General features: G+C 37.2%; 4 protein-coding genes across 4 annotated transcripts in view; 2 read left to right on the plus strand and 2 right to left on the minus strand.

Annotated features, from left to right (window-relative positions):
- Nucleotides 1–4,368, plus strand: part of LOC140930125 (large ribosomal subunit protein mL45-like) — a 7,435-nt gene extending 3,067 nt beyond the window's left edge. The window contains exons 2-8 of the mRNA XM_073379790.1: nt 112–328; nt 968–1,023; nt 1,241–1,293; nt 1,765–1,863; nt 2,416–2,464; nt 3,163–3,318; nt 3,707–4,368. Of these exons, the coding sequence (XP_073235891.1) occupies nt 112–328; nt 968–1,023; nt 1,241–1,293; nt 1,765–1,863; nt 2,416–2,464; nt 3,163–3,318; nt 3,707–3,916 (840 nt within the window). The 3' untranslated portion in view covers nt 3,917–4,368. The remainder of the gene's footprint in view (nt 1–111; nt 329–967; nt 1,024–1,240; nt 1,294–1,764; nt 1,864–2,415; nt 2,465–3,162; nt 3,319–3,706) is intronic.
- Nucleotides 4,369–4,485: 117 nt separating this feature from the next.
- LOC140930124 (eIF5-mimic protein 2-like) lies at nt 4,486–16,472 on the minus strand. Its single transcript, XM_073379789.1, has 17 exons — nt 16,359–16,472; nt 15,564–15,635; nt 14,220–14,305; nt 12,851–12,944; nt 12,104–12,204; nt 11,363–11,428; nt 10,727–10,805; nt 10,337–10,393; nt 9,730–9,839; nt 9,128–9,214; nt 8,348–8,431; nt 7,637–7,702; nt 7,152–7,232; nt 6,610–6,681; nt 6,075–6,141; nt 5,000–5,122; nt 4,486–4,620 (listed from the first exon to the last, which is right to left on the minus strand). The coding sequence occupies exons 2-17, from the start codon at nt 15,622–15,624 to the stop codon at nt 4,583–4,585; spliced, it is 1,272 nt and encodes a 423-aa protein (XP_073235890.1). The 5' UTR covers nt 15,625–15,635; nt 16,359–16,472; the 3' UTR covers nt 4,486–4,582.
- Nucleotides 16,473–17,581: 1,109 nt separating this feature from the next.
- On the plus strand, nt 17,582–25,841 carry LOC140930126 (acyl-CoA-binding domain-containing protein 5-like). Its single transcript, XM_073379791.1, has 9 exons — nt 17,582–17,661; nt 17,742–17,776; nt 18,554–18,639; nt 19,084–19,156; nt 19,658–20,132; nt 21,420–22,085; nt 22,639–22,871; nt 23,616–23,738; nt 24,475–25,841. The coding sequence occupies exons 1-9, from the start codon at nt 17,595–17,597 to the stop codon at nt 24,490–24,492; spliced, it is 1,776 nt and encodes a 591-aa protein (XP_073235892.1). The 5' UTR covers nt 17,582–17,594; the 3' UTR covers nt 24,493–25,841.
- LOC140930127 (protein SPO16 homolog) overlaps nt 25,837–27,500 on the minus strand; it is a 2,441-nt gene continuing 777 nt past the window's right edge. The window contains exons 4-6 of the mRNA XM_073379792.1: nt 27,131–27,209; nt 26,453–26,570; nt 25,837–25,979 (exon numbers count right to left, since the gene is read on the minus strand). Of these exons, the coding sequence (XP_073235893.1) occupies nt 25,837–25,979; nt 26,453–26,570; nt 27,131–27,209 (340 nt within the window). The remainder of the gene's footprint in view (nt 25,980–26,452; nt 26,571–27,130; nt 27,210–27,500) is intronic.

Here is a 27,500-nt window from a genome sequence, read left to right on the forward strand (position 1 = left end):
CTACAAAGGCTACAATGTTGGTTAAAATTATTAAAAAAGGGAAATGTGTCTTCCTCTAAAATGGGGAGCTTTAGAGTGGATTTACTATACTCATTGCAATTATGTCCACAGGTATGGAATCTTCCAACTCTCATCAGAGCACATGATTCCATGATCACATCCATTTTACTCATACAAAGGAGACCTAAGATGAGCAAATCATCACCTTTCCCTAAAAGAAACAACCCAATGAAAAAGCAACGTGAAGATGTCAGGAAATCAATGCCTGGAATATCCAAAATGAACAAGGAGAAAGCAATGGACCGACCTTTCTTTATTGATAGTCCAGGTATCTGTTTGTATAGTGACATGTTCAGCAGGTTTTACATACTACGACATAAATAAGTTTTACAGTCAAACCAAGTCAAGCGTACCCCCCAAGATTCTATTAATGAACTGATTATTTGAAAAATGAATCCGTTAGTCGTTCCCGTAACTGCGTAATGAGCAGTGAATATTTTACGAGAACTTCTCTGTATTTGGTCAGATTGGAAATCTTTGAATGGATTAAGCTTCTTAGAAGACATTTACATCAATTTCAGGAAAATGGAGCTGGTAGAAATTTCATAACTGCCTCGCGTGTGAATTCACGGCTCATTACACATGCAAGAATGCAGAGATCAATCTGAAATCTACAACTAGCAACGGATTCAACTTTTGAATAATAAATTAATTACTGTATTCCTGGGGGGTACGCTTGACCTGGTTTGACTGTAAATAATCAGGGTTTTGTGGTAAGATCAGAGGACAACAAGGTCACGAGGGTTGAATTTTGAATTATAAAATGAATGCCTTCCAACACAACTGAGAGTCCAAATGTGTCACTAGTTGTAAATCTATAAGCTCTGATTTCTTTAATGATTTGGTAGCATACTTATTCATCCCACCTTAGCAATAATATTGTAAGTGGTCCTCTGTTGATTTTCAGGAATGATCTTTAGTGATTACCTTCCTGTAAGAAGATTCTTCATCTTAACACTATCGGTAAGTAGATACAAAAACCCTTTGCACACTTCACATTCCAGAAATATTCCTGGTGTTAAAGGTTTTGTAGTCCAAAAGTGACTATTAGCACACAGCATGAGATATAATAAAGCAAAAAAAATGATGGTTGCATTGAAAGCCAGCTCTGTGAAGTGAAATTTGTAGTGTCTTAAGATTGGTGTGATTGAATTTACTTGATCGTATTATTTTGTTGTAGGGTATAAAGGAGAGGTGGAATGCTTTCAAAAATGGTTTATGGACTATTTATAGGTATTATACAAAATTACTTTAATGGCATTCTGCACTTATTAGACATCAATAGAAAAAGAAGAAACAAAATAAGCAACAAATCATGGAGAATATTGGATATGGCCTGTTTTATGTAAAACATACAGCCTCTTTTAATTGTGGAAATTTAGTCTGTAGTCACGAGGATTCTTTGACACCAGGACCGGGTTGTTCAAAGTTAGATTAAGAGAATCCAGGGTTAGTGTGAAATTTGAATTCAGATATGAAAGAGTAAATCTCACAAGAATGGAGAAAATTATCCTAGAAAATGCTTTTGAACAAAAGAAAAAGAAACCCAGATTAAAATTTAACCCTGGGTTAGCGCTAATCGTCCTTTGAACAACTGAGTCTGGATTAGTAACCACAGTGAAAAGGGAAGTGAATGATTAACAACACATCTTAATTTTATTTCCACTTTCTTTTTCTTTGACTTATTTTATGATTATATTTTAGCCTTGTTCATGTCAGAAAGCATTGTAAGCCATTCAAGTTGAAAGAATTTGCTAATGAGGCTCAGGAAATTTACATTGATGTGAACAAAGCTCTTATCAGGTAAGTGGAATGACTGTTGACATCAGTGTGTGTTTTTAACCCTTTGAATCCTGATATAAACATTTTTCCTCCACCTTGACTTAGTTTTCCATTTCCCAAAGTATTGATGAAGAGAATTTCTTTAACAACCAAGACCCTTTCTAACTCACCATCCTTCTGTATTTATTTACAGTCAAGACCCTTAACATTTATGGATCATTCCTCTTTTTCCTACAAACCTTGTGTTTTATTGCATAGTGTCACTTTAGAGGAAAATATTGTTTTTGGTGTTTGTTTTTTGAGTCAACCAGTTAGGTGAATCATCGGACACTTCAAAAAATAATTAAATATAATAACAAGAGTCTCAACAGTTTCACTTCCTTTAGCCTTAATAATCCACAAACCCAGGCACATACAAGGATTGTTTGAAGTAACAAAAAAGTACTTGCTTTAAAAAACTAAGTTTAACATAGGGTTGTTTGGATAGAAAGGGTGGGGAACCAAGTTCTTGCGCCCTAGATAGCTACCTTTGTGCTATTAACAATTAATGTGGACATAATTCCTTTTTTGCAGTAAAGATAAACAAAAACTTCAAGATAATGCAACAAGTTCAGTATACTTGGTAAGCCAAACAATGTACCGTATTAACATTTTCATGGTTTGGCCTTCACTTAATTAAGGGAAGAAAAAAGAATATTAAATTTACTATTGTTCAGGATTTTATCCTAAAACTCAAGAGTGAAACAGGTGAATAGTGAACCTTTCTTATATTAAGTTTTGTGTAAAAAGACTGTGGTTAAGCATGACTTTCATCCCAAACTAGCTTAATATTTTTATCCTAGAATTTTAATTTCTCAAACCTCCTGATTATTCAAACAAAAACCTGAAGTCCTTTCCCTAGTCAAACACTTTAAATATTACACCTGATATATTGCCAGAACATCCTAATATTTAACAGATTTTCTTTTCCCTTGCCTACATGGTAGACATAATAGAACTCCGGTCAGTAACTTCTGCAAAGGAACCCTGAGATCCTTGTACTGGGCTCCCAATGGACGCGACAAATTATCGGAAGTGCGTTTGGAATTCTTTTCAACCTGATAATGATTGGCAAATCGACAATAGTTTTTTTTAACAGGTTAATCATGGGGTGTTCTCATATCCAGGTACACAGGTGTGGGCCCATAACAAGGACTCAAGCACTGTTCCAGAGAAAGACTGGTGCAGGCTGCTTTTCCCCAGACAGTTCAAACAAGTGGGATTGCACTCTTTTTTGTCTGCAGCTTATGAACAACAAATTTGTTGTTTTTGTTTTCTCAGTCACTTAGGAATCTGTACTTTTCTCCGGACAAAAATCTTCACTGGCGATACGTGTCAACTGTAACAAGGCCCAAGGTAGTACATGTTCGAGCAAACCCTGTGGAGACTAAGACAAATTTGTTTGCTCAAATAACAGTCAGAATCCATTCAAAACAGGTAAGAAGACAATAATTTATTAACAAATAATTTCACAGGCACATGTGGTAGATTGTTGGGCTTTTAAAAAAGATAATCAATCAGTTTCTTCCAGCCCCCTTACACTTGACCTAGACACACCTAACACTACACTCGACTCTGGTGAAACCACCGGACACCAACGTTCATAATATGTTGAGTTTGATAACACAGTAAAAATGTCTATGAAGAGCCATTAAAACATTGCACAACGCATAGAAAACAGGAAGAAAATATCACAAAGACATCTCTTAAAAGTAACAGTTGGCTGTCTTGCAGACCCCAATATAATGAGTTCTCTACCCATGTTTTGAATGACAAGTCTGGCTGCAACTCAGGCTGAAGTAACAGTTTCTATTTTTCCTTAAAGGTTATGGCAATTAAAGATAAGCATGGACGGCATATAAAAGGAAGCGATAAAGAGGTCAGAGAAGTTGTTGACTATGTAGTGTTTGAGCGGCACCTGACCAATAAATATGGCAAGTGGAGAGTTTGCGGAAAGCTTTTCCCACAATTACCAAGGAAACAGAACACTATGCAACCACAGCTTTCAGCTGGCAAGGATTTTCCATCAGTATAAAGAGAAAACATCCTATCTAGGATCTCCCTCACTTACTCTGGAAAGAAGTGAAGGGGAGAGACTTTGGGAATAATATTGTAGCTTTCATCTGCAAAGCCACTTTGTAACTTAAATTTTGATAAGAAAATAAACATCTCTAACTGAATGTTTTGTACAGTAGCTTATTTGTGAAGAATCCCATTTAAACTTTATTTTTCCTGTACTTTACCAGACCAAAGTGGCAACCACCTAAGAGTTTAGCAAACCTGAGAAAAGTTAGATTTCAGCTCTAAATTTACACGTTCTTGAAACCAAAGTCTCCTCTCTGAGATGTTGTTGAAACAAAATCAGGTTTTGCAATCCCTTTGTAACATAAAACATTCCAGCTGCTTCTATCCTGTGAACAGTCTTCCACAATCTTCCTAGACAAGTCCAGAAGAGGAAGGAACTTTGCCTCCTCGTCCTAATTTATCTTGGAAAGATCGAAGCAACTCTGCTAGCAGGGTAAGCTGCTCCACGATAAAAATAAAGTAGTCAGAGGTTGGCTTTCCAAATTAATAAAATGATGCAGTAAATAACCACCTTGAAACCACATTGCATTGTTTGTTTTATTTCCACTCACGCTACATTTGGTATTGTATTATTTTGCTCCACTTATGTGGCTTGCTTGCTGTGCAAAAGTAAAAATTAGGCTTCTTCTTCATCTTCTTCCTCTGAGCCAGTTTCTAAAAAAAAAATACATTCAGAAGATGTCTTACACCACTGATGCTAAAGAGCTTACTTTGTTATCAAAGTTTGTGTGGTTTCCCAGTGCTTTTCTAGTGCAAGAAAAGAAAACTGGTGTAAGTCTCATCTGTTCCAGATAAATTTAACCTTAAAATAGTATCTGCAAATCAGTGCACAAATCCTTGCTCTAGACCCTTACAAAGGACAGTCTGTTCCAGGATTTTGCCTGTGATTGGTCTTTTGGTAAAGGTCATGAAAAGATTTCTGTGAGTCCTCAAATAGAAGTGACCGGTAAGAAAGTAGAAATCAGCCACTTTTCTAAAAGATACTGGTATGTAAAGACAAAAGGAGACTTTTTGTTTTGAATTCAAACCTTACCTTCCTCAGCATTTTGAAGCCACTCCACCATTTTCTTCATCTGTTCCAGGAAAACATTTTTCCCTTTTGTTGAATGTCCTCCGTTGTACCACTTGATTATGGCATCTTCACTTAATACATCAGCTGAATACAAGAAGCAATCACAATATCGGAGGTTAGGTCATGAGATTATAAGAACATCTTATTCCCAAGCAAGGTCATAGTGTTTGAGTATGCTTTCTATAAGAGCTCTGAAAGCCAGCTATCCCAGCTCACACTGCCTAAGATTCACACAAGTGCAAGACCTTGTACCTCTCAGTTAAATTCCCAAATGGATAGCTTGCTTGCAGGCACACAAAGCCATGATGGCACAACAGCCTACAACACATTGTCTCAGCTCGAAAAACTGTAGGTTTAAATTCTATCCAGTGGGGTTCCCTGTAAATGCTTTGCTAGTTTGGATCCCTGGTGGAAATATTGAATACTGTCAACTTTGAACCAGCACTGCATCTCCCCAAGACTAACTGTCCCATTGGTGTCTCTGTCTCAGAGAAAGTTGATTGAAGTCCCTTTATGGGCAGGGCTGTCTTTTGCTTTTGGTTCCCTTTAATGTGAACTATAGGCATATATACCAACTCTCCAGGATATGGCACTGATTTTCCACACTCCCGTACGGGCCACCAAATCTCCCATATAAAATGGACTTTTGAGCTTTTCTGTGCTTTAGTTTGAAATTTAGCCCACTTTTCCCCCAAAATTCAAACTTTTTTTATTTAATATTGTATGGTTTCTCGGACATTTCTGCACGTATTTATTAACTGACAAAGACTATTTCATCATTACAAATTATGATGAAAGCAAATTTTGATAGTATCTACTTCACGTAAGACTTCATATAATGTCCTAAGCCATGGCCATGTCATAATATTAATTTTGACAGACTGGGTCAATTTATCAGGGCAGGGGAAGTGCAAAAAAGAGAGTCTCCAGATTTTAGATGTGTGGAGGTTGGCATCTTTGTATAGGAGCAAAAGATTTAATTGCTCCTTATTATCTACTAATTTTTTTATAGTAAGCTTCAATTATTCACACTCACTTTTGTAGAAAAGCATCACTATCTTTTGGAAGACTTTCATGAAGGACATGTTGTCATAGCAATATTCCTGCCAAAAAATAAGAGTAACGTCAACTTTTTTCAATATTACACCGTGTAAAGGCTAAAAATCAGAAAAGATGAGGCCACACCTGCCATCAAATAGTGTAAAGGGAGGGAGGAAAAGGAAAAAATCTTTCCTAACGTTCTTGTTGCAGCAAGCAGAGTGAGGTTAAGTGCCTCGGTTTTCATGTCTTAACTAAGAAATCCACATGACAACATCGCAGATGGCAGGAATGTCCTCTCACTTGCAGCTGTAGAAATGTAGCATTGATCAGTGACATCAAGCATAAAACAATTTCTTTCTTTCAGAAGTAAATTTCATTTTTTACCATGCTTCTGAATAAATCTCATGTCTTTTTGAGAGAGAGAGAGAGAATTGCTACTGATCTTGAAACACTATTCAGCACACTTCAAAGATACTGCAGGCAGTTACGAGACTGGTTTTAATTATTATTAGTTACTAGAGCCGATTTACCTGCACCTTCACCAAAAGAGTCAACTCTGACTTTGCTTGAGAAGTAAATGTTGCCAGAAGTGGGGCATAATTCTACAAAAGATTAAAGCCAGAAGAGTGATTAAAATAAATTTTCTCCTATAACAATATCAATACATACTCAAAAGATAAGGTTATGAGAATTAAAAAAAAAAATGATTACTTAAGGGATGCTTTGACATTTTAACAAAACAATTCTCTCCACTAATTTTATATGAAAAAATAATAAAAAAATTTAATGTAGACATCAGTCTGGAGAATTTGTATGTGGATACTGGGGATTAATGGGTATTGCCCACTGGAGGCCACGGAATTCTACTACCATGAGGGTCTAAGAGTTTTCTTTGACCTGCAGTCTTTATAGCCTGCATGGAGGGAATTAAAAGGAGAATGGCAAGAGGGAATTCAGGGGCAAGGGAGCACGAGGAGTGGGGGAAATGAACTCCCTTTCACCCCATGCAACTGAATTCCCCATTACCCTTCCCCTGTTAACATCCGCCGTGTAAGCTACACTCTTCCTGTACCTTGAGATGCTTCAAAGCTTGATCATGCAGCAACTCTTCTTTTTTGTTCCATTCCACTGCTTTCATCAAACCTTTCCACACCTACACAGACAACACCACAAAAATACTTACACTTACTGATTTATCAGTTTATAACTATAACAACTTTGCCATTGCACCCAGGATTTATTGATGTGCTTAAAGGTTAGGAATCTGAACAAGTTTTTGGTAAAAAGAGAAACAACCAGAGTTGAATGAATTGAGGCAAACTGTGCTGTTAAAATAATTATTATCTTTAGATATCCTTTTTGAAATCAACGTTTTATTTTTTATACTTTTTTTTATTTATTTATCTTTTTTGTGCATGACTTTTTCAGGTGTGCACATGCGTACCATGCATACAGGTAGCTGAATAAAATAATAATATGTAAATAAATTATTTGTTTTTAACTCTTTTTAATAGATCACACAAACTTACTGTAAAGTGAGTTGACATACTATCTTACCAGAAAAACCACATCTTCTTCAAGAAGTTCTGATTTTTTCATTTCTTCCTTGCAAGTTGCTATCATCTGAACAAAAAATGAAAAAAAAACTTAATCCCACAAACAGCAGCCATCTCCTGATACTTCCCACCCCTCCCTTCCAAAAAATGAAAAGTTTTTTACCCAATATTTTATCTTTTTGGTGATATGATATTCACTATGTTTGAATAACTCCAGTTTCAAAGAGAGTGAGCGCGTGGCCGAGTGATCACCGCTTGAGTTTGCATTCTGGCAGTCCGGGGTTTATTACCACTACGGCCACTGGCTGGATGTCATCTCTGTTGCACGGAGTTTAAATCCTTCACCATGCTTGTACATAGCCCACTGGCTACTTCTTGCCAGTTGCAGTTTTAACCCTGTTATGTTCTATTTGGTTTATTTGTTTCTAATTATTTGAGAGGAGTGCCCCTAAACTAGCTCGATAAGAGAAGTTCACTTCCACTATAAATAAACCTTCAACCTTTTTTTAAATAATGTTGATGAGAGTTAAAATCAAGGCTGTGCACCAAGAAAAATTGAAGGGAGCCTGGTGCTGTGAACCTGTGAAATCCAGGGTATACAGCATATGATTTCTATGAAAAAACAACTTCCTGGTTGCTTAAGAGCAAAAGTAGGGCACCAGGGACAAACAGGTGCTGCTAGAACACAGCCTTGATGAAGCATACAACTTACTTCTTTCACGGGTGTTTCTTCTGTAAGCATCTCTTTCAGTTGCTGTTGAAAAGCTCTTCGTGTACCCATAGCTTGCTGGGCTTTCTAAAATCCAACATAAACATAATTATGTTATTGTAGGTGTCACTTAAAAATAGTAAGTGTTTTTAAACTTTATTTTTGCCCAAATGTAACAATTCTGATCAGTTTACTAGCCATAATAAACTTGGGAAAGTGGACAGTAAATTCAAATGAAAATCTTATCTTACCACTACCCACAAGTTTTAACAAGTAGTAATTACTTGATCAGCTTTACAGCAGCAAACTACAAGAATGAAGCTTTATAATAAAGCCAAATAATGATGAGAAAAAGGCCAGAAAAAGAAAAGAGAAGAAGAAAAATAATAAAATGCCAACAGGAACAGGGTTTCCCCCTCAATACATGAAATAATCTGTCTTGAAATTCAAGAATATCTGTACCAATGCTAAGGGGGCCTCATTGAAGTAAGCAGAGCATTACTTTCAGAGAGCTTCATATTTGCACCAGAAAAAAAAAATCAAGGATGGTTTTTCAGATTATTTTTTAAAAACCTTTAAAGTGTGATCAATAAAATAGTTGGCCAGCTGCACTGTATCTAGTTGGAGTAAATTTTAGTTGGCCTGGACCACATAAAAGCCCCAGACTTCCAGTTCAGACCTCACCATATTTTTCAATCTATATTTTTTCGGTATATTTTTAAAACTTGTAATGTGACAAAAACAAATCAATCAATCAATCAATCAATAAACCAATCAAGTTACCTGAAACAACACAAGTTTATCCAGACCATTTGCATTAAAATGCTTTTCAAACATTTCTTGAGTTTGCTTGTTTGGAGGAAAGAAATCCTGTACACATGGAGACAAATAAAATCAAGTGATTGTCAAAGGTCAAGGAAAGAGTGGATAAAATGATATTTTAGGCCTAAGTTTGATTTGAACCACAGTCTTGTCAACATAAGATTCCTGGTAAGTGCCGGATCCCGCAGCTTCAACAAACGTACAATCAGTGTGAAATTTAGCTAAGAAACTCCTAAATTTTCAACACGTTCTACTTATAATTGGAAGTCTTAAACCCGTTAAGGTATTTCTCATTTAAAATCGTTTGTTTCAATAATAATATTATTATTATTTGCCTAGTCTCACTAACATTTTTGCTAAGAATACTGGTGATGATAAATTAAGGTACTGGCGGGCACTTGAAGGGTGCCTGGAATAAAGCCTACAGTGAGCTCTGATAAATTGCTATATTCTCCTGTCAATTTGCCCAGTATATGCTTGTGAGACAAAGGGAGAATTTCACGTTAAAACTTGAGTCACTTAAGGCCTTATTCCATATTATGGCAGCTCTTCAATTTACTTACCATTAGTTTATTCTCCAGCTCAGCTTTTCTTATCAGCGAGCTGAGAGAGGTAAAATCCTTCTCTTTTACCACGGACTGAAAAACTTTGGTCAAAAACTGCAATGCAATTCCTATGGAAAAATAAGGTCAAATAATATTTAGGCTACCCTACTGTAGGCATATTAAATGTCCCTTTATAAAAATAATATACTAAAAGGTGACAAAAGTACATAATTGTAAATTTCTTTGAGCACAGCCTTAAGTGGTACCTGAATGGGCAAATATAGTGACTTTCTGTCCCAGAAGTGAGACCAAAATCTGCAATTTACACCCTTACGTGAGACGACAAGCAACCCTGTCGCTTTTATATGGCAGACCCCCACCCACAGGGCTGGCACCCCTTTTTAAATCCTGCAGTATAACATTATCTGGTCAGGGTACTCAAAGAGAGATAAGATGCACTTCTGGTTGTTATTTTTGTTGTCCGAGATACATGTAAAAATGTTGTTGTTGCTTAAGGACACTATCACTTCTTTTCCACTAGTTCAAATTAGGATCCACTGACACCAGTGTTAGTATAAATGTAGCACAAACGATTGACAGTATACATAAAAAAATAGGTACTCACCTTCTTTGATAAGAATATCACTTGACAGTTTGTTCAAACATGTGGGCGGTGCCATGCCTGCAATAAACATGTAACAAAATTATAATTTAGTACATAGTATGAAATATGAAAACAAGCACAGTAGAAAAGCAAGCAAAAACCAAGGACAAAACCTGACAGTTTGATGCAAAAATGAAGCTTAAGTATTAAAAAGGATTCCATTGCCATCAATAACAAACATAAAATAGAATACAATAGTGTAGTACAATTTACATCAGTCAAACCTGTGTTTAGCATTAAAATCATCATAATTTTAGACTGGTAAAACCTGAATCTTAAACGTTAACCTGTGACCCTGTTATACTAGTTAACCTACAGCAGAGTAACAAAGACCTTTGTATCAAACCTCACCATTTGCCAAAATAATTCCGGTAACAACGGCAAGCTTGTTTCGCTGATCTTCAGTGAATCCTTTGAGGAAAAGCAAGATCTGACAAAACAAAAAAACACCATGACATTGATGACCAACAGCACTGGCCTTCGTCTCAATATGTAAAGCCCAGGTGGGTTAAGTTAGTGGATTTCAACAGTTTGAATATGATAAGAAGCCTAAGTTCCAGAAACCTCATCACCCTTCACAAGGCTATTGACTTTTTGCGATTCGGTATCCAGCCTAAGTCAAGTAAAGTCTATCAAGAAACGTGCTAGGTATAGAACTTATCCAATTGTGAAATGTAAAGACTAAATTTCATTTTTCTCATCTGCTCTGACTCTTAATTTTTAATTCTTGGGCTAAGTATGTGTGAAGAGTGCAAGGTTACAACAAACTATTCCCCACTTATGTATTGCCCATAATAAATCTTATTTGCACTCCAAAAATGCTGCATCAGCACTGATTCCAAAATCTCCTAGGGTGGCTGTAATACCGCGAAGAAAATTAATAAGAGACAGTGATTATGCAAAATTGTGAAAATGGAAAATGTACAACAAATAAAGCTGTGACCTTTGGCTTGCCTGATTCTTCAACATCAATTTCTAACAACTGACCTTTTGAATTTCCTCCTCAAATGCCTTCTGCAGGTACCTGTACCGTGCAATAACTTTGTTTATTACCTGCAGACATTGTGGAGAATAAAAGTGAAAAGACATGCCTTGATTCAGCTCCCCTCCCAAATCATTGCCCCCTTTTTCCTCAGCTATGGCCAGGAAATTCTAAATTTCCCTCAAGCCCTAGTCACGAAATAGTGGTCGAAGTTCTTCATAGCAGGTGGTTGTTTATGGGAGGTTCCGACTATAAGGCTTTGATTGGCAAAATATTGGTGTTTTGGAAAGGTGGTCACTTAGAGGAATAGTCTCTTATGAGAGGTGGTCATTTATGAGAGGTGGTTGCAGATGGAGGTTTGACTGTAAGTTCCAAGTTGTTGAACCCATGGACTCCTGAGGAATAAATCCAGCTAGGGGACAGGCTGGGCCTCCATACTGCAAGCACAGAACTCTCTCTCACCACTAAGTCAAGCTGCCTCCTCAGTTTTTGGAGAAATAACCACTTTCTGTCACTTAATAATTTTATAACTGTTGTAGTTGAGAGAGTTTTGGCATTTAGAGATCGTAAATTATTCAAAATAAGTTCTGGAAGGATGGAACCTGCCTTTACACAACCTCCCCACCTCAATTCATTTTTGAACATTATTTTTTAAAAAAACTATTTTGCACAGATTTTGAATAACAGCACAGCACAATATTATGGAGATAAGAGCGATCATTGAGCACTTGTATTGTACAACACACCTGCACGTAGGTCTTAAGATCCTCATCATTGGCCTCAAACACACAGACTGATGTTCTCCATGTTGCCTTTTCACCTTCCTCCAATATACTTCCGCCAGGGGCTATAAAGTATTTGAAATATATAAAAAATAAATTTAGTTAAGTTATAAACAATCTAATGAAGAGAAAAAACCAGTAGAGCAGGTAGCCCAGATCACCACAATAATGTAAGACTTTCGGCTGTGTTTCTTTTCGAGTACCCAAAGGTCTTTGACATTCATTAAGGCATTTTGGGAGCCATTACAGAATAACCAGCACACTAAATATCTTACTTGAACAACAACTGCTCATGCAGTCTTGTTTCATTATGCTGGATACTTAAATTTAAGTGAGTAATATGACTGCTCTGCTAGTCCCGCACCCCACAGTCACTGAAAAGTGAATATCAAGTGGGTATACAACTAGTGCTCCAGCAGTCCTGCACTCCCACAGATGATGTCAAGTAACTAATGTGATTATAGAACGAATTATACTAGTGCTCCCGCAGTCCCTCCATCCTGTAGCCGATGTCAGAATATATTATACAAATCAGACAACTGTGGGGGACTGCGGGAGCAGTATTTTAAGTGAGATATTTAGTGGGCTGGGTATTCTGCAATCAATCTAGTCAAATTTTGAGATCTTGGCGTAATCTCTTCATTTACATGGGCTTTATATTAGCGACTGCTAATTAATCAGCTTTCAATTTAGATTGGAGAAACATCATACCGAGAACTCCTCCCGCAAACAGTATATCAAAGAGGCACTCTCCATAGAGTCGGTAATTTAACTTGCCCCCACTTTTGTCAAGAAACGTCAACACCTGACAACAGTAAAACACAGCAAGAAATCAACAAATGCAAAATGTTAAATTTGCACAAAATGAAAAAAGATGACTTTGTAGGGGTAATACAATAATATTCATGGTAACCCAGCAGTTTACGTTGTATATTGTGGCCCAGCAAATACTAAAGGGCAGAAACAAATAACTGAAATAAACAAAACAGTCATGGTTAAGAATCCCCACTGGCCAGAGGCAAACTAGTTGGCTATTTACAGGCATGACCAAGGAGTTAAACTTGGGACTACCCAGAACAAATCTGGCTAGTGGTTGCCATGGGATTGAACACAGGGCTTCCGGATTGCAATTCTAGCACTCTAACTATGACCGCTCAGCTATGCTGCCTCCAAGATGTGACCAATTCAACAGTATTTGATGCACCTTGATGTGGATGTATTAACAAATCAATGTTACATTGAGTGCTTTTTGTCGATCATAATAATATTTTATTTGAAATCCAATTAATCTGGAATTAGAGTGAAGAGAAAAATAATTGTTTCAAATGCCTTTCATTTAGGTTAAGGTAACAATAGAGAGCTCTACTACAGCTAAATGTACAGCTCTGAATATCATCTGCCAACCAATTATGCTAATTCCATTTATTATTTACCAGAATACAGTCAATCAAATCTGCCCATTGTATGACTATATCAACGCTTTGCTTATTGATTGTATTCTGGAATAACAATACACAAAAGTTTTGTTGCAAATCTCGTGCCATAATTTATTTATTGTTGGACCATTAAAGGTTACATAGAGCAGAATATTTTATTTCAAGCACATTTCAAGATTTTGCAATGCAATGATCATTAACTGCACCAAAAAAAGGGATTTGTAGAGTTTATTCCATTCACCATTTTCACATAGGCCATAATACGCCTTGTTTACCCCCCAAATTTTGCATAGCCATAATTGTCTTCGATTTCTCTTGGGACGAGCGTGATACCCAGGAGAAATTGAAAACTATGGTTATGCAAAATTTGGGGGGGGGGGGGGGGGGTAAACAAGGTGCATGATGGTCTATGTGAAAAGGGTGAATTAATTCTTATTCTGGAATAAGTTCAATTGAACATGCCCCAAATACAGATAAGGTGAGGATTTATAAATGGGCAAAAAATTACTTGACCTTGACTAGTTGCAGAATTTAATGTATTCCATATCATCAGCTATTCCGAAAGATGTCTTCAATACTTTTACAGGAAAAATCTCTATAATTAATGAGTGATTCTGTAAAACAAAAACAAAATAAGCACTTACCTGATCTAGATCATTGTTACCAATTTCCTGCAACCCCTGTATTATAGCATCACGAAATGCAAGAGGATCTTGCTTTTCTTTTTCGTCTGTTGATGAAATTAATTAGGTGACTAAAAAGGACGTCACAACAAAAGAAAATAGTGAAATATTGAAATCATGCTGTATGCAGTTACAGGGATTTGTTTTTAAAATAGATAAAAACAGCAAAAGAACTTTGTAAGCAGCAATTAACCATCAGTAACAAACCCATCCCTAGCGTTGAACTTGTAAACAACATTTTGGCCAGTTTTGTCTCTTTTGGGGAAATTGTGAATAGAAGGCAGCATGACCAAGGGCACTTACGAACGGTCAGAACTGGCCGAGAAGAAGGAGAGGAAAGACTGAGACCTCTGCCAGCCTGTGATCATGATGTGTTCTTTCATGTAGCCACTAACCACATTTGTTGCAGAAACTTACTGGTTTTTAAAACCCATTTTGTTTAATGTGGAATACGCATGCCCTGTTGAGACTGTATGACAGGGCATGTGTGATAGAAAATGCATCAGAGGCTGACAGAAGTCTCTCTTTCCTCTCCTTCTTGTCTTGCCGTGAGAGCCCTCTGCTACCAGGGAAGCCGGACCAGTCATTTTGAAAATAAAATGTTAGTGTTTTCTCTAATTTTTCCCTAAAACACACCACCACTGAAAGAAAGTAAATTGTTGATTTTTGTGCGTTGAACATGTAAAAAGATGAGATGTCTTCTTCTAGTTAGAGTCACCACCACTAAGCATAGCATTAATTTTACTAATAGACTGATCTGGCTGGATAGCAGTGATTAATACAGGAATCCTCTTTACAACCTGACTGGTCTGGCTGGCTAGTTCAAACAAAATAGAAAATGCCCCTAGTTGACAAGCTTCAAACACCATTTTTCTGGCAAAATTTTCGGGGATGAATGGGTGAAATAACGTTTAAAGGCTTTGTGGCCTTGCCTTGAGGCATGACTGTCACCCTTTACACTTTTGACCCTGGGAAGTGATGTTTTTTTTTTTTACCTTTGCCCTTTATTTCCTTCTGTTAGCCCTTTTTCTCCAAACTCCACAAGGTTCTGCGAGACATTACGGCACACATAAAGGAAAACACTGATCTTTCCAATTAATAAGTCATTTTTCTTTTTTTCTTTTTGTTTTGGAAAAGATTTAAACCTGACGTCACGTCACGTACATACACTGTCTGATATTTTGGAGAATGATGACATCCTGCTCTAGAGCAGCAATGTACAGTAAATCACACCATTAAACATGAAAGGTTTAAGCTTACGAAAGAAAGTAAATTATTCCACCAAACTCCACACAATACACGTACCTCTTTTGCGGGTTCTAATCCGCTGGCCACTGAGTGTAGGTTTGGGTTGCTTTTGACTCATAAAACAACTGGCTGAAAACAAAATTGCCGACACAAGCTTTAGCATTTCAATGCATAATTCCAAAAGCTTAACACAGCGTTTATGTATAGCTAAGTAGATTACGCTTTCTCCCTGACGGCGAGTCGATTTATTTAGACCTACTGTGGTAAAAGTTGTTTATGGATAAAAGATTGTGTAAATGCTCATTAAAGTTTATGGCAGATCGTGATCTTTTTTCTTTCCTGATGTCGCATATCGCGTCGTGTTCCTTGTCAAACAAAAACAACGACCACAACGAGAACATCATTCACATGGACACCGATCAATAGCCAGAGTGCTGGGCTTTGATGTCAAAGGCGAAATTGAGCAACATGTGAAAACATTTACACAACACTGACAACAGAATACAAAAGCTAAGCAAATGTACGTAAGGAATTGAAGATCGGAAATGAATACAACCACGAGCAAAAAATCAAATTCGGTCACGGCAAATTCGCCATTTGCCTTAAACTAAACGCTTAAAATATCAAATCCGTAGACTGGGTGTAAGCAGTGCTGCTTCTTTAATTAAACCTAAAAACGGCTGCATTACCATCAGGATCGTAAAGAACAACTTCATTTCAAGCGTGCGTATAAAAATTCACGAACCAATGAAAGACTTGGCTAATTGGATAAATAATCGTAAACGAGTTCGACGCCCAATCTAGTTAACTGATAAAAAATACTCAAGTCAATGAGAAGGTGAACGGTCTTACCTGAAAACCTTTTTAAATATCGGAGAGAGGAAACAGTGTTTTACAGAATAAATCTACGCTGTAAAAATATGACACCGCAAAGCACGAGGTTGCTGAGCGGGTAGGTAGGGGACTGGATCGAACGGTAACCCCGCCTTTCACCTTCACCCCGTCCGTCCTTCGTCGGGGGAGGGGATGGAGGGGAAGGGGGAGACAGGGGAAGGGACGGAGACGAAGGAGACGTGTATCCTTGGCAGACAGAGAGGCAATGAGGAGTCATTTCTTCATTTAATTTTTGTATTTTTGCAGTTCAAATCATTTTCATTCCATGTTTCATTCCTTACCTTTTGAACTCATAGGGCAAAAGCATGCGGTTGATAGGCGCGATAGCAGATACGAGTTCTTGTTTCAGTTTTGGCCATCTAAAAAGCAAACTGCGTTAATAAACAAAAGGAATATAAACACATTTCTGGAAAGAAATGAAACTTTAGCTTGACGTTTCGTATGTTGCAACATACATCTTCAGACGTATAAACCGGTGCTGAATAGAATAGAAATTTTAATGTAGAATAAGGTTGCGTTCGATTGGTCAATCGAACGCGAAATCCGAAAACGTATTTCACTTCCGAGAAATCCGTCCTCAGGGTGGATTTCAATCAAGAAATCCAAATCCGGATTTCGTGGATTTCCTTTTTACTGTTCGATTGGGAAATCCAAAAAAGGATTTGCAAAACTGTTCTCGTGAACAGTGGTCTTCTTTTTGCTAATTACGGTATGCGTTATTTCCGCCTCTAGTCCCTTTTATTGTGACATTCTCCATCTATATAATATTGTGACTGCGACATAAGTTCAGTAACATCTGTAAACCTGAAGAAGGCTGGTATGGCCAGCCGAAATATTGTTATAAGAAACAATACACGTTGTTCTAAATCAGCTGTGTAGTAGTCTTTGTTGACTTCTCGTTCTTGCTGGCAATACGGCAAGGGCAAAGGGCTTGCATTCAGTTTTGTTTCTAAAAGAGAGAATAATCTATTGTTCTCTCTTGTAGTCTGTTATAAAACTTCATTTTTCGGTTGGCAGCCACCATTTTGACCAATTATTGGCTAGTTGTTAACCCCATCACCAACCCGGCGTGTTAGCGTTACAATTGCGAGACTGGAGTTTCGTTTATCACATTATTTCTCCTATTTCCCGGAAATTCACTTTCCAACGTGTCGTGAGGTCACCGAAACACGTGACCTTTCCAACGCTGTAAACATGGCGGGCCCTGTGGAAGCAAGATTTGATGCTGCAGTTAACGTCGTACGATCAATGCCAAAAAAAGGTATTAATAACCTTTTTTAATCCAAACGTTGAAAAGGAGTGAATGAAGTTGTTCAAAACTTATTTTTCTTCATATTTTAGGCGCTTATCAGCCTTCGTACGACACTATGTTAAAGGTAAGCAGAAGTTTGTGAAGCCAGTTCAGCAAGCTTAAATGAAAATTAAAAAGTTCAGTTTTCTTCTCTTTTCTTATACGTAGGAATTTTTTGACAATTTTTATTTGAATAATTCAAAAACACCTTTAATCTGATGTCATTCTCTTGAAGAGAATTCGAAGTGGCAATTTTTGCAAAGTTCGTGTAAGTTTCTTGTGGGGCGCAGGTTGAATGAGTACAGTACAAAGTCTTCATAAATTTAATGACGTTTACTCTTTAGTTGTTGTTAAAGATTCTTACAAAACTTAGCCGTGCAAAAGGATGCAAAACAAACGTAAATAACTATAATTCCAGTTGATTTGTGTAGATTTAAGTTAAAAATTAAGCCTTATTTGTTTATTGTCTATGCATACAAGTTAAGATTACAATGATATTGATTGTTTGTATTAAGCTGAAAAAAATCCACATATTGCATTTGTTTGGCAGTGGAAGTTTTCTGTTATCCGGGATGGTCTTTAAGTTGTGATGACAGTGACATCAACGCTGATGATATTGATGATGATGATGTGAAAGATGCTGATAACCATATTGGCATAAAAACAAGAAACCATTTTTGGGATTTTTTTGGTCCACACAGTCAGTCAGCTATGTTTGTCTAAATTGTCACATTTTTTTCAAACACTGGATGTTCCTCTTGTTCCCAAACCATCACTTTATTTATTCACATGATTGATGTGACACATCTATTTTTGTATGAACAATGTTCAGTGGGTTTCATTATTATTAATTTTTTTTCAGTTCTACGCTTTCTACAAGCAGGCTAAAGAGGGTGAATGCTGTGAATCAAAGCCTGGATTTTGGGATGTAGTAAAGAAAGCAAAATGGTCAGAGTTTGCTGATATTACTTAACAGTCGCGAATGGGGCTCAATAAACGGTTACCTTATACGCCTTTAGTTCCCTTAATGGTCCTCCTACTAGTCCGTTCTACACTGTCCTATATGCAAATCAAGTCCCTTTTTGCTTCGAGTGTTAACCTCATTTCGCATCTAATTATCCTACATTAAGTCCCTTGAGACCGGACCATACATCAGTGTAATGAAAATGGGATTTTGGATGTCTTTCATTTCAGCATAGGGGTTGCTTTCCTACTTGATGATGTCGTTTTTTGGTAAACGATCAAGTCATCTCGGCTGAAGTTATGTCGCCCCATACCAGAGTTATGTCAACCTGCAATTTTATCAGGTGTACTACAGTGAGAAATAAACCTGATCCTCCTGCTCTCTAATAACAGTCGTTATTTTTTTTACTATTGTTCTCTTTATAACAGGGAGGCATGGCATGGCTTAGGTCAGATGTCAAAAGAAGAAGCAATGGAATCATATGTGTTTGAACTAAAAAAGGTAGTTATGTTGTGCTAAATATTGTGAAACAGTTCCTTACATCTGTATATGTAAGTGGACATACAGTGGTCACTAACTATGGGTGTTTGCAGTGTTTTTAGAGGGACATGTTTGTAGGAGAACATTTTGGGAAAAGCTCAGTGACTGGATACAACATTGCTAAGAACCAATCATGGGCAATGTTGAAAATGAATGAGGTGTTGTCTTTTGTCTGCCATATCCCCGACTGACTTCTTGAAAAGTTGGAAATATTGGTTGGAGTCCTGGGAAGAACCTCTTGGAGCAAAAGGATGAGAACCAACAAACATAACCCACAAATTAATTGCTCTTTTCTTTGGGATTCATACTTGGATGACATTGGCTTGCTCCAACCAATAACAGATGCAGCCCTTGTGTGACAATGAGTCTGCCAGGCTTCTCCATTGCATAGAATTCCTTTAAATTGGTAAAATTAGTTGTGTCGGAATTTAATGTTATCGTATTATCTGTTTTACATCTTAGGTCATGCAAAACTTGCCAAATGCAGATGAAGCAGCAGAATTTTCTGAGGTTCTCAAATCATTTTACAAAGTGGCATATGAAGGCCAGGATGAACCACTTCCTGCCATTCTTAAAGTTTTTGAGGATGAAAAGCCTTTGCAAACAATCAGGATCAAGGAAGGATTAAAATCAAATGGGCATCACAACCCACATCATAATAGTGTGCCTAATGGCTTAATTATTAAAGTACCTGAAGTAAATGGTTCATGTGATGAATTTTCACCAGAAATTAATGGCTTCCCTCATCAAGATAGTTTGGCATTTGGTGGTTTCCCTCACAGGGACAGCTTGGACTTAAGAAACAATGGAGATTACAAGTTAATGGAGCATCAGTTTTCAAATGGTGTTAATCCAGTTGTTATAATTTCTCCAGAGGATTTTGAGAAACATAAGGAGGAAAGAGATGATAGTGGGTTTCAAAATGGAATATCAGAAGGTTTGTGTGTGTGTGTATAGGTCTGTTCTCAAGGCATACCAGTATTCAATTTACAGTCACCTTTCACTAAGACAGACACTTTGGGGCCAGCATAATGTCTCCATGTTAGAGAGATGTCCATCTTGTAGAGAGTCATTTAAAAGGAGTAAAGAGAGGCCGGAAACAACTCTAGGTGTCTGTTAACCCTTCAAGCCCTAAGAGTGATCAGAATCAAATTTCTCCCTGTAAAATCAATGCTTTGTAAAACAGAGTGGTCATGAGAGTTAAGGACATGATCACACAAGATGAATTTGCCAGTTGATATTTTATCAGCTTCTCCCCACTACTTCTGTAGGAAATGAATAGGGGTAACAATTGAGAATTCAAATTTTGATCTTAGGGTTTAAAGGGTTAAGAGAGAGTTGACTGTATTGGTATTAGTTTTTTACTAGGGTTGTAACCCTGGTAACCTAGGGTGAATACTGGTATGTTGATAAAACAGCAGACATTTTAGGAACTAAATGCAAAAATTATGAAACTAAAGTCCGTCTTGATTTGCAATCAGGATGAAAGGAAATTCAAAACGCATTTCTATCCAATCTTTAATATGTCTGCGATGTAGGCAGTACTTTAAAATAATGACCTATAGAGATTCATGCCCAGTGCATTTTGGCATAATTAAAGGCTTGGTTACCTATGTATGCCAAGAGTGCAATGCACAAGCATTTTTCTTTCAAAAATAATACTTTTATTAAGGACTGTGCAGGAATGTTTAACTAATAGGTACAAGAGGAAAGTGTCTTCTTAATCCGGCATTGTTGAGAGCATATAACTTCAGCCGAGTGTTTTATTGCAAGTATAATAACTTGCTGTCATGGGTGATGTTGAAAAGCACAACACTTGACTTTGGGACCATGAGTGGGTCGTGAGTGTTGTGTTATGTACGAGATATAATATTACTGGTGTGTTATGTTATGTACAGGTGTTTAACCCTTTAAACCCTAAGATCAAAATTTGAATTCTCATATGTTACCCCTATTTATTTCCTACAGAAGTAGTGGGGAGAAGTTGATAAAATAGGCAAGCATCGTCTTGTGTGATCATGCCTGTAATTCTCTAGACCACTCTGTTTTACAAAGCATTGATATTACAAGGAGAAATTTGATGCTGATCACTCTTAGGGCTAAAAGGGTTCAATCAGTTAACACTTAACATAGTTTTTTCTTTTTGGTTGGAACATTTTGGTGTTTATCTAATTTTTTTGTTCAATTTCCTAACAAATAACCGTCTTCACTTTTAATGTTGCAGTTCCACCGTTAAGACCAAGTACACGTAATGCTGATATACCATTACCCAGTGTAAAAAATGGTTTGGTGTTAACAAGTGATGAGAGTGAAGATGAATTTTGTGACTCCATCGGCCCAGAACATCTGCATGAATTGCAAAATGGAAATAATGTTGAAGACCAACATCTAAATCTGGATGACACTCTTGAACAAAAGATTGATTCAGTGGATGGTAGTAATTGCAGTGGATCGCCAGAACATGCTACAAACTCAACATTGACAGAATTATCTGAAAATTCTGATCTGGAAAACAATGTGCAGGGCTCACAGCTACTTACAAGCACTCCATATTCAAAGCATGTCACTTTTGCTGTGGAGAGCAGTGACTCAGATAGACCTGTTGTTGTCAGTTCAGACTTGTCTCAGGTTGTGTCCACTGTCAGAGAGGAAAGCTGTTCTGAAATAACTTCAACTGTTGAAAATGGACAAGCTAGTCAGGCTGATGTAGCTGTGACTGAATTTGATTTACCTGGACTTATTAGCTCTGAAGGATCACAAAAGCCATCGGGCATACTGAAGTCACATCATCCTGTGAGAGAATGCGGTGGGGGCGACACCTCACAGCACCCATCTGGGCGGAATCATGCCAGTCGGACGTGGCAAACTCAGGGGACTAGAAGCAAGGAAGGTAGAAATACCACTACGAAAATTAATGTGTTGATACATGAGCCAGTATTGCGATCAGTAGTAGACATTTTTAAAAGGAAAGCCTGACCGTCTACCTAAATTTTACTAACAATCTCTGAGTTAGTCTCTGATGAAAGTGGACTGAGGCCACTTAAAATTTCGGTATAAGATCAGATTGGTCAAAACAACTTTTCTTTTCAAGTCAATGTTGGTCTAATGAGGAGAGTCCAAGTAATGCCAACAGTCTTGGCTCCAATGATATGAATATTGAAATTTGAAACTTTGTCATGTACTGTTATTACCAAACCACACCTCATTATCCAAAAAGCCAACCTAGTTAACAACTATTTTAACATTGAAGAAGCATCTTAGTTGTTATTTACAATGTTAAGGTCTTAGTAACAATTTGAGTCTATAGTATACCTGAATGGCTAACAGTTAGAGAACATTGTGATGTTTAAGGACTTAGGTGCGGCTTTCATTAAATTAACATTAGATCATTGAAAAGCCAGACTTGGAAAGTGATAAAGCTATTGTTATTATGATTATGCAAGGTTCCAGTCAAGAATTGAGAGCAAGTCGATTTCCAAGAGGGCACAGACGGCGAGGTGATAGTGACAGTGAGGATGATGACTTCACAAGTGATCATACAAGTGGACCAGATTATGACTCAGCAGGTGATGAAGTTAATGACAGGATTCTACAAGCTCTGGAAAGACTGCACCAGGACATGAAAAGTGTGTTGAGGCGCCTCAGTTCAATGGAGGAAGCAGTGATTGCACGGCAGGTTGGTTCTTGTTTGGTCTACATGTTTTCTAACCCTTTTTTTGAAAATCCACAGTGTGAACACTGTTTATACCACAACCTCGTTATTATGATCACATACTTTGCACCAGAAAACCGTAATTTTTTCTCCTGGAAACCTCATTAATATGACCTGATTTCCCTGGTCCTTGAGTGGTTGCATTAACAAGGTTTTACTGTAATTTGCAAGAAATACACAGAGTTCCATTGCATGTTTATGAGACAGTGAAAATGAGTAAAATTGACTGGCAGAATACTTGTATGCATACAGGTTTCTTGGGAGCCATTTTGATTCTAGGATCATCCACACGACTTTTGAATTTTCAGCTGTTCCAGACCCCTTTCAAAAGTTTTGATTCCAGACCTTGCACCAGCCTACCAAGTATTTACTTCATGGCCACTTGTTTACTAGCCATTCTAGAGGCAGCAGTGAGATATAGCAAGAAGTGCTTTGCCATTTAACCTCTGTCTATGACCAGTATCTAATCTCTCTCTGTTATATCACTGCCTTAAACGTAAAGGTTGCAAAAATTATAACAGGGGGCTAAATGGTCACCAAAGTTAAAAATACTTTGATTGTTAAACAAATTCTCTAGATGAACACGTTAAGAAATTTATTTTTGGGAAAGCAGTGTGGAGAATGTGCATTTTGATTTTAGGGTTAAAAATGTAAGACTAAGCTAAAAGGTAAATGTTAACCTAAGCAATCTTTCTTTGCAATCACCAGGATGCATCTCCTACAAGTGAACAACCTTGGTGGAAAGCATTTATCCCATCAAAACCTCTGCTTTTTCTCATTCTCTGGCCATTTATTGTTAACATCATCTTCTACTACTTTCGGCAGAGGAAGGTGAGTGTTATTTAAACATTTGTGTGTGTGCAGCTACAGTTACACTGTCTGTGTTATACTATAGCCTTTACATGTACCAGCAGTGACACTATGTTAAGCAAGATTTTTGTTCTTGTGCAAAACTGATTTAAACACAAACCTAAATAAATTGGAACCATTGTGGCACAAACAGTTGCAGTCAAAAGTTGTTCTTTAATTTGGCAGGTACAGTTTTTTATTACAGGATCGTAAAGCATACGTTTCCTTTTAGAAGCATTATGGTTGTGACCATCCTCTTTTGTTAGAACTGTAATGCCCTAACAATGTTAGAACAAAGTACCTTGGAGTGTATCACATCAGGGCCCTGTGATACAGGAGTTCTTCATGGCAATGTTTTGCTGTATTCTGAGAGTAAAAGATTACATGATGGCAGAGGGCCGACAGATTGGGGAAGGGCTGTTCCTCAAAAGGCCGTATGCACGATGCCATCGTTTCGCTACAGATACCAGAATGCTTCAGTGTTTTGCTTTTTTGTGCAAATTAGGGCTTTTGTTGTTTTAAACCTTGCTGGGATTACCAAATTTAAATATGAAAGGAAAAACGAAATGGATTCTGGTAGTGGTGAAATGACAGCATCATGCAAATGGCCTATTTTACTTTTATTTTTGTATGAAGAAAAAGTGTACTCTGTATTTGACAGGTGTGTTTTTACTGGGATCAGTTTTGAATCAAATGTGTTGTACCTTTTCTTTAGCAGAATTCTAAACGAAGATAACACTGAGTGGCATTATGCAGCAAAATATCCATTCATGTCTTGGGATTTCAGCTACATCTACATTGCTGTAGATTTGTATACATTTTATTTTCACAACCCGTGATCAGAGCTCCGTTTGTCTTTTTCTTGATGATCAAAGATTGAGGCTAAAGCCGTTTATAAAATGCAAGATAGTCCTGTGTGGAACAAGAACAAGGTTGTGGTATAAACAGTTTTTCGAGGAACCCTAAGTAATTCAAGAAAACAGCAGTGACATATTATATGAGATGGAAACTACTTTAATGACTTATTAACTTGGTTTTCACAATAATCAAATGAACAGTATTTATTTAATTTACTGGTAATAATGGTAACAATATTCAAAACTGAATATTTGGTTTTAAACCACTGGGAGACTTGAGATCAGATAAAAGGTTTCTACAGTGCAGGGAAGATGTTTCCCATGTGAGAACCACAGTCCACATTATTTTTGTACACTACCAGTATCAAAAATTGGTCTTATCAATTCAGAAGACATATTTATCCCTGGTATGTAACATTTAGGTGTTTTAAATTAAGGGAAATTTAATTTAATATTAGGACTTACAAGTTCTGAACATTAAAAACATTATTTGTGTAAGTAACTGATGCAAACAATATTATTATTATTGCAGTTTGTTCTTCAAGGTCATTTGAATCTTGAAATTGAAAGCATTACTATTCACATAGCATTATAAGCATCACTTCCCAAAATAACCATTTCAAATTACCACCTACACTGAGAGGTTAGTTTTCTTAAGTAAAGAGTTGATTGGTGTATACAGATCTTTGATTCCTATAGTAACCTTTTAACAGAATTTGGGACAAAGCATGCCTTTCTATAAACCAGTCATTACTGTCTTTATACACACAAAGTCATCCATGCACTTTGATTCAGTTATTAAGCCCTTTTTCTTCGTAATAGTAATATATTACAGAACTTTAAAAAGTTTCTACATGAAAACTGGTCTAATTTTCAAATTATAGCTAATGAGGGGCAAGTTGGATTTTGAAAGAAGTATCACCCTTTATATGCCGATGCCTTTCTTCTGTGGTAATAACAATCAAAATCATACTTAATCAACAGAAATGTTATAACCAAAGAATACTGATACTGTTTAAACATTCACCTTTAGAAACAAGAGGGAAACTAATTAAGCAGTGTTAACTTCGCAAAGACCTCTGGCATTGGCCAATTTTTTTTCCTGTCCCCGGCCACTGTCCTAGAAGTCTTTACAAAAGTTAACTTTGCCCAGTTTACTTCTCCTTTCTAAAGTGGAAAATATCCAAATTTAAGAGTGAAATAAAGACTCGAGGTCATTAATCTCAAATCTGTATGCAGTCTTTGTCAAAGAAGTTGATGACTTTCTGTGCAGTTTGGTGATCTAGACTACAGTCTATCAGTTCCTCCTCTGTGGCTTGTGACACCCTGGATACAGTTTTAAGACCATCTTGAAGCACCAAACACTCTTTTCAGATGTTAAGGAAAGAAAACATGACTGTATAATTTCCTCAATGATAATTATTTTGATTTAGTCATGAACATGCATTCCCAGACTTGCCCAGTGCCCTATTTTCCATGTAATTGTCAAGGTAGATTGTTTTTAAGAGTTCTCGTGATGAGATATAGCTGGGTAGAGAACAAATTCCCCTTGGGGATGGTAACGGGAAGTTATATGGTTTTGGGGGGTGGTTCCCGCCTAATACCCATGTGCAAGTGCTTTCTTCTCAGTTTTTTTTTTGTCTTTCTTCCCACTCATAAGAAATCAAGATAGCAACCCCATACCCTGTAAACGTGGTACCTTATCAATCACATGCAAGAGTCAAGTGCCTGCCTCCCCCACCTCAAGTGTCAGATTCAATACTTTGTGGCATCAGATGATGTAACATGAGGGACTTTACATATTTAGCTTTTGGGGATAAAACCTCTGAAAAAGGATACCATGATTGCCAAGTCCAATGTTTCCAAGGGCATGAAGAACCACATTGTCACTAACTGTTGACTCTTGTAACCTCTTCATTCTTTCTTGTATCAATCCTGCCATAGGCTTACAGGTAACCTGCAAGAAATTTGTTCTTTGAGGGTATGTAACACATGCAACATGACATGGGGCAGTTTTCAGTTATGGACCTTCACCCCCTTAACAGCTTCATGCCATGTCATGTTCCGAGTGCAGAAGTAAACAGTGCCATCCAAAAATACTGCCAAAAGGTCCATCTTTTGCTAATGGTGACCAAGAGTTATTTACCAATGAAGTTATTGTTTTCCCATTTGAAACAAAAGGAACACAAAAATACTGTCTTGTAAAAAATTTTATTGACCTCTACACAACATGCCTTAGAAAGCCAAATACACAGTACATAGATGTAAAAGTAAGGCAAGTAGGGATGGGGAAAAATGTGTCTTTTTCTTCTCTTGCCTTTTGCTTGACTAAAATAATTCCTTTTATGAAGGCTACACAGGCCGTATAGCCTGATGTGTACAGCTGCCCCCTTCCCTCCCGATTTTTTTCTGAGGAGAGGGGGCAGCTAGCTGTACACAGGCTGGGCTACATGAGAAAATACCTTTGACTCTAGAATTATTGAAGAGTTTAGGCTCATTCCTTAGCATCAGTCATACCTTGGCAATAGTAACCATAAAATCAACACATTCTTTAGCACTATGCGCAGGGATGAAATTTGCCTTTGTTGCAAGAAACCTGGCAGAGTAATAAGCACAATTAACAAACATAGCCCAACTGCCAGAGCAACTCTTAACCTAGACAGAAATACCCAGTTGTATAAAATGTATGAATCATAATAGCTGGTGATTCATGTGACCATGGGTTTGCCCAAGCACTGGAATAAGTTAAACTTACATTAAGTCATTTTTCATCCAACGTGGGGAAGCTGACAAGATTTAGCTAGATTTCATGGTCAACAGCACAGGAAGTTGCTGATATGTTGCTGCCCTCACTACAGCAGCATAATCTTAGATCTGGGAACTTGCA

Source organism: Porites lutea, chromosome 3, assembly GCF_958299795.1.
Source record: "Porites lutea chromosome 3, jaPorLute2.1, whole genome shotgun sequence".
NCBI lineage: Eukaryota > Metazoa > Cnidaria > Anthozoa > Scleractinia > Poritidae > Porites > Porites lutea.

What these genes read in the sequence shown, in the direction of transcription:
- LOC140930126 (XM_073379791.1), top strand. Translation starts at nt 17,595, where the DNA reads ATGGCGGGCCCTGTGGAAGCAAGATTTGATGCTGCAGTTAACGTCGTA. An exon ending in GTAGTAAAGAAAGCAAAATG is followed by an intron (nt 18,640 to 19,083) that starts GTCAGAGTTTGC and finishes TCTTTATAACAG; the next exon opens with GGAGGCATGGCATGGCTTAG. An exon ending in AAGCAGTGATTGCACGGCAG is followed by an intron (nt 22,872 to 23,615) that starts GTTGGTTCTTGT and finishes TGCAATCACCAG; the next exon opens with GATGCATCTCCTACAAGTGA.
- LOC140930124 (XM_073379789.1), bottom strand. Translation starts at nt 15,624, where the DNA reads ATGAGTCAAAAGCAACCCAAACCTACACTCAGTGGCCAGCGGATTAGA. An exon ending in GTTTGCGGGAGGAGTTCTCG is followed by an intron (nt 12,205 to 12,850) that starts GTATGATGTTTC and finishes AATACTTTATAG; the next exon opens with CCCCTGGCGGAAGTATATTG. An exon ending in AGTGATGCTTTTCTACAAAA is followed by an intron (nt 5,123 to 6,074) that starts GTGAGTGTGAAT and finishes TCTTGTATTCAG; the next exon opens with CTGATGTATTAAGTGAAGAT.